The 1355-nt window shown below is 35.0% G+C and overlaps 1 protein-coding gene across 1 annotated transcript in view; it reads left to right on the forward strand.

The window, feature by feature from the left end:
- Positions 1 to 630: 630 nt before the first annotated feature.
- LOC103308729 (KRAB-A domain-containing protein 2-like) overlaps positions 631 to 1355 on the forward strand; it is a 1233-nt gene continuing 508 nt past the window's right edge. The window contains exon 1 of the mRNA XM_008182676.1: positions 631 to 1326. Coding sequence (XP_008180898.1) covers positions 631 to 1326 — 696 coding nt within the window. The remainder of the gene's footprint in view (positions 1327 to 1355) is intronic.

A 1355-nucleotide genomic window follows, 5' to 3' on the forward strand; every position in this document is an offset into this window, starting at 1 on the left:
TTGTTTTTAATTTTATCATATTTCACTACTTCAGTATATTTCGTTTTCATGTCAAAAAATATTTACCGTGAATTGTTTAAAGAAAAAAATGTATATGTTACAGTTAAAACCCGAAATCCGTCGAAACTAGTTTTAACTAGTCAAAACTAGTTTCCACAAATCCCTTTAGTCATTTCTGGTCATAACTAGTTAAAACTAGAATTCACCACAGGTTCAAATAAGTCAGTAAAAACTAGTTTTAACTAAAATGCATGACAATAATATTATATTGTATTTAAACTCGTACTACATAAAACTCACGCGACCACAGACGATCTATAAATATTTCTCGATAATTATTTGACCGGTCGACTATCAAATCAATTAAGATAACTTTAACTAGTCGTCCAACACTTAGATATGATATAACTTCGACAGATTATACCTACAATAATATTAATAATAATACGATATTGATCTAAAAGTCAGCTTATATCGTCGGCTGTGTTTCGCCAGTGCGATTGTGTTCGTCGTAGTCGTTGTACCTACGTGTTTTTGTCGTGAATTGCCCGTTCTAAGTTGTTTTTTTCGCTCTCGTTGACATTCGCCGGTTTTGAAAATTGTCCTAAGGTCACTGTATACTTTGGTATCATGTTGGAAACTGAAAGAAAAATGAGTACCCAAGAACGGTTTTTTAAGAAGCTTATGGAATCGGTGGAAGGAAAAAAAGACAATCATTATAATATCATTACTAAAGATGCTTATGATTCGCTTCTAAAAGAGGTTGAGGATGCGATATCAGCCACTAAAAAAACCTCTGCTCAATATAGAAGGATCAAGCGATTCAATGTTTTGGAATTTGGCGATACAAAAAAGCTGGTAACCCGCGGAGAGCCAGTCAAATATTATTTGCCGATGGAAGACATTTTTGATGTCATTGATTTGTCACATATCGCCGTAGGGCATGGAGGGAGAGATCGCCTGAAGGTTGAAACTTCAAGAAAGTACGCCAACATTACCAATGACATGATAAATATTTTTTTGTCTCTCTGTGAAACGTGCCAGAAAAAGAAAAAACTAGGAAAGAAAGGACTCGTTTCGAAACCAATTTTGCACACTGAATTAAATAGTAGATGTCAAATAGATTTGATAGACATGCAGTCACAACCTGATGCACAGTTTAAGTTTATACTTAATTATCAGAATCATCTGACAAAATTCGTTCTGCTCCGCCCCTTGCAGACCAAGCGTACAGAAGAAGTTGCAAGCCATTTATTAGACATTTTTTTAACATTTGATGCTCCGGTTCTTCTTCATTCAGACAATGGGAGAGAATTTGTTAACAATGTGATTACAGAGCTGACAGGGCTATGGCC

Source organism: Acyrthosiphon pisum, chromosome X (genome assembly GCF_005508785.2).
Source record: "Acyrthosiphon pisum isolate AL4f chromosome X, pea_aphid_22Mar2018_4r6ur, whole genome shotgun sequence".
NCBI lineage: Eukaryota > Metazoa > Arthropoda > Insecta > Hemiptera > Aphididae > Acyrthosiphon > Acyrthosiphon pisum.